The sequence below is a fragment of the Eucalyptus grandis genome, chromosome 8 (genome assembly GCF_016545825.1).
Source record: "Eucalyptus grandis isolate ANBG69807.140 chromosome 8, ASM1654582v1, whole genome shotgun sequence".
Taxonomy (NCBI): Eukaryota; Viridiplantae; Streptophyta; class Magnoliopsida; order Myrtales; family Myrtaceae; genus Eucalyptus; species Eucalyptus grandis.
In genome coordinates this window covers 25,531,338-25,535,471 of record NC_052619.1, presented here as the reverse complement: position 1 = coordinate 25,535,471, position 4,134 = coordinate 25,531,338, and the positions used below count along the sequence as shown (strand labels likewise).

At 39.8% G+C, this 4,134-nt stretch overlaps 1 protein-coding gene across 1 annotated transcript; it reads right to left on the bottom strand.

Annotated features, from left to right (window-relative positions):
* Window positions 1-779: 779 nt before the first annotated feature.
* On the bottom strand, window positions 780-1,868 carry LOC120287091 (uncharacterized protein At4g02000-like). The gene has a single exon (XM_039299768.1). The coding sequence runs from the start codon at window positions 1,866-1,868 to the stop codon at window positions 780-782; it is 1,089 nt and encodes a 362-aa protein (XP_039155702.1).
* Window positions 1,869-4,134: the final 2,266 nt, after the last annotated feature.

Genomic DNA, 4,134 nt, shown 5'->3' with positions numbered 1-4,134 from the left:
CTGTGGTCTGAGCCAACTGCAGGAAGAGCCACCACTTCAGCATTTGGAAAGGTAATTCTCCATTCCATTGTGCATAATGCTCTGTCTAGCCTCTTTTTCACTAAATTTTCATCATCTCTATTATTGGCCCAAGTGAAAGAACACCCTTTGTATCAATATCCATTAGAGAGCAAGCATTTAGTAATTCCCGAAAGGCTGCAATTCGATGTTGATCCGCTTCCCTCTTCCCTACCTTCTCCCAGCTATATAGGATTTCATTAAAGTCCCCCACACAGATCCATGGATGATGGTTGTTGCAGTGCATATCCTGTATTTTTTGCCATAATTGCAATCTCTCTGAAAACGTTGTGGGAGCATGTATGAAAGTAACTTCCATGATATGGCCACTTGAAGGATCCTTGCATTCCACATCTATGTATTCTTTCGAACTGGAATTTATTTTAACATCCGCCTCCTCATTCCACATAAGCACCAAACCACCGCTATGCCAATGGGTTGCTCGTAAACATGTGCTGGAATTTTAGCCTTCTTTTGGTCTTTGCTACCACCGTCTCCTTGTTTTTGGTCTCCATCAAGAAGACCATAGTGGGCCGTTCTTGAGCTGTTAAAGCTCCAATTTCCTGGACTGTCAAGGGGTTGCCCGGCCCCGCGATTCCGGCTTAGGATCTTCATGGCGTCTTGGATGGCTTATTAGGGCTAGCCACCAAAGCCCAGTCTTTCCCCTCCTTGACCAGCTGTACAGGGTTTCTAGTAGCTCCATATCTTCAAGAACGTCAGAGCTAGTGAATGCAATTCTTTTCTGTTTTTTGCTGTTGGTGCTTCAGCATTTTCTTTGCATCTCCTCCTGTAGGTTTTGATGGGCCTTCTAGGTACAATATTTGTTTTCCACGCCCCTCTTTTACTGTTGTGTTTGTGTCTCTTTCCTCTCTGCCTTCCTTTGATGATGGGCTATCAACCCTTTTTTTGTTCCGAGGGGTTGTATTTGTTTCAGCTTCTGTGCCAGTAGCAACCTCCATATTAACTGTCATTAGGGGCGTTTCAGGGACTGATTCTTCTTCTTCCTGATTTGGAGCATACTTGCCGTAGAATACTCTCCAGTGTGGGCTACAATCTCTTACTTCTGCTTTGAGCCAAGGTCCATATTGACCAACCTTATTAGCTGCCCAATTAGTTGATTCATATGGTATCTCCTCGCAATATGATGCGTAGTGCCCAATTCGACCGCACGAGTAGCAGAAATGAGGGAGACGTTCATATTTGAATTCCACCCAAAGATTCTTGTTCCCGATCTTCACTAGCGCCCCTGTTTTAAGAGGTGCTGAAAGTTCCAATTCCACTTTGACTTTACCAGTTTTGTAGGGACCAATTCCTCTAGATTGTAGCTGTATTTCCTTGACCACTCCCACTTTTCCAGCAACTTCAGCAAAGACTTCTTCGATAAGCCATCCCGGGGGTAAACCAATAATGCGCACCCAAAAGTCATATTTAGTAAAGTCATAACAGTGTTCTGGGATTTCTGGCTCACATTGCTTGAGCACTATTAAGTTGCTATTAAAGGACCAAGGTCCTGCCTTCAGAACTCTCTCCTTATCTTCCTCTGATTCAAATACAAAGGAAAAGAGCCCCGGTTCTTTTTGTATAACCTCAACAGCCTCTGTTTTCCACGCCTTCTTCATAGTGGTACTGAATGCTAAAAAGTTCATATTGGGTTTCGAGTATAGCTTACCGAAGAGAGTATGGCTGCATTCAATTCGTTTGTTAGGAGGGACTTCTTGTTGCACTTCTACCACATCATCATCTGACCATAAATGGCCTAAACTTTTGCACAGGGCAGCAATGCGCCGTTGATTCTCATCCTGAAGGTCCATACCAGTAGCAGCTTACACTCTTTGTCAACTCGATGAGGTTAGTGATTTGGAGAAGGGAAGATTGAAGGGAGCTCTGAAAATTGTATAGAGGGATACGAAGTCTGTAATCGATTTCTTCGGCCAGCGAAAGGGATTAAGGATTGTGGCAGCGGAAAAGCGGTTTAGGGTTTGCTAGTGGGGGCTTCGAATGGTTTGTAAACCATTGTTTCATCGCCATTGAGGTTCAGCCGAAGGAGGAAATCCATCCAAAGGGGATTAGAGGGGAATTTTAGGGTTTGGTAAATGGGCGATCATGGCGTAGGGGAGGAGCTATATGCGAAGATGGGTATCCATCGCAAGAGGAGAGAAAGCTACAATCAGGGGACTAGATTCTTACCGGGAGAGTGGGGATTTGCGGCAAAACTTCCAGAGAATCGGAAGAGGACGTCTCTACCAGCGAGAGGGTTCATCTCTGACGAAGCAGAGAGAGACGTTTGGCCTCACATTAAATATGATGAAGTGAGGTTAGAATAGTTTACCAGGTCTAGGATTCACACTTAGGGATTATATGAATGCTTAGATACTTGATTGATAGATTAGATAATTGATTTGTTGAGATTGAATGGGGTTGAAGATGATTTGCAATTGATTATATGGCATTGAATGCAAATCTGCAATTTTCATATCTATGACATGTTTGCTATTTAGCCTAAAATGAGGCCTTAGATGGCCTTATTTCGACTTGAGGCCTTCTAAATTAGAAAGTGTATCCCAAAACCTTTGAATCAGTAGGTCACATGGCCTGAACGGCCAACATTTGACCCCAAAAAACACGTTACAAGCTGCTCGACTTTTGCAGATTCTTGGGACTCTTTAGGTTCAGTCCTTAGTCCACCTCAACTTTTTGTCATTTTTTCCTACACTTATGTGATAGTTTTTTTTATGAAGTTATTTTCATGAAACTTGTTTTTCATTATCTTAAGAATGTCCTGTTATTTTTTCATAATTTTGGGACATGTTTTGATAGGTCAAAATCTCTCAAATCTAAGTGTGTCTGTTTGCCCTACACTAATCCCTGGCATATTTAGGCATATTTAAGCATGTAAATGGGCTTGTTTGGCCTTAGGGCCTTTATGAAGAATGAAATACATGTTGTATGCTTTCTATCGATACATGATTTACATGATTTCGTCGCCATCCAATATGTCAATTGCATGTGTAAATGTATATCTGTGCTGCTGTAATTAGGATAGTTAGTGATGAGTATCAGTTTTGCAATTTTCGTCATCATTCTTATGATTGCAATTAGGTCTTGAGTTTTTAACAAAAAATATTTTTCATCATTCATTCTATATGTCAAATTTTCGGTTGGATTTGTGCATATTCTGAAGTGATCAAAATTAGGCATGCTTACAGCTCTTGATATGGGATTAAAACCTTATATGTGCATGCTTTTTCATGTTTGTTTGGGTCTCTTGGAAACCAAATTTCATGTTAATGCCTTCTTGACATTTGAACTACATATTGCAAATTTTATGTGCATATGTGGTTTGCCATAGTTGAATGCCATTTCATATGTGAAAATCATGTCACAATTGTGCTAGTTATACTTAAGAACTTTCAAGTATGTCATTATAAATCTTAGGTCATCTTGTATTGACAGTGGATTGTATGATATTTTCGCATATCGACTTAGGGTTTGATAATTCTCCTAATCACTTGTCCCATCCAATTCTAAGTCGTGTGTGATCTTCATGCCATTTATGTATTACATAAATTATCTTAGGACTTAATAATGTGTGTTTAAGTTTATATTTTTCAATGACTGACATACACACTTCTATGAACCTCAGTCTTAGAGCATCAACCCAACCTTGATTGGACCAGGGCCCTTTTAGGAAATTGCAAAGCACGCCTAGAGCTTTCAAATGCCGTTGATTTCATACAAATTTCTTGTCATTAGATTCGTTTTCCATTTTTCCTAAGCTAGACTAGAATCTAGAATTAGGATTAAATTCGAATCCCTATTTTTATCCTTGTTTAGATAGACATTTGCCATTTTTGTAACAATTTTTCAGTAGAGATTTTGGAGTTAGTCCCTTAATAAAGTTTGTTTGTTACCCTACTGGTTATGTTTTGGAAAAATTTCGTGATTTTTAAACTTCATTTGGTAGGTTAAATCTTGATTGCAATGGCTTGGTGTCCTGTTATTTTGGCAATTTCCTAATGCATTGTTGCTTATTATCTGATTTTTATAAAATCATACTTAGCTCTTTTAAGAAAACTT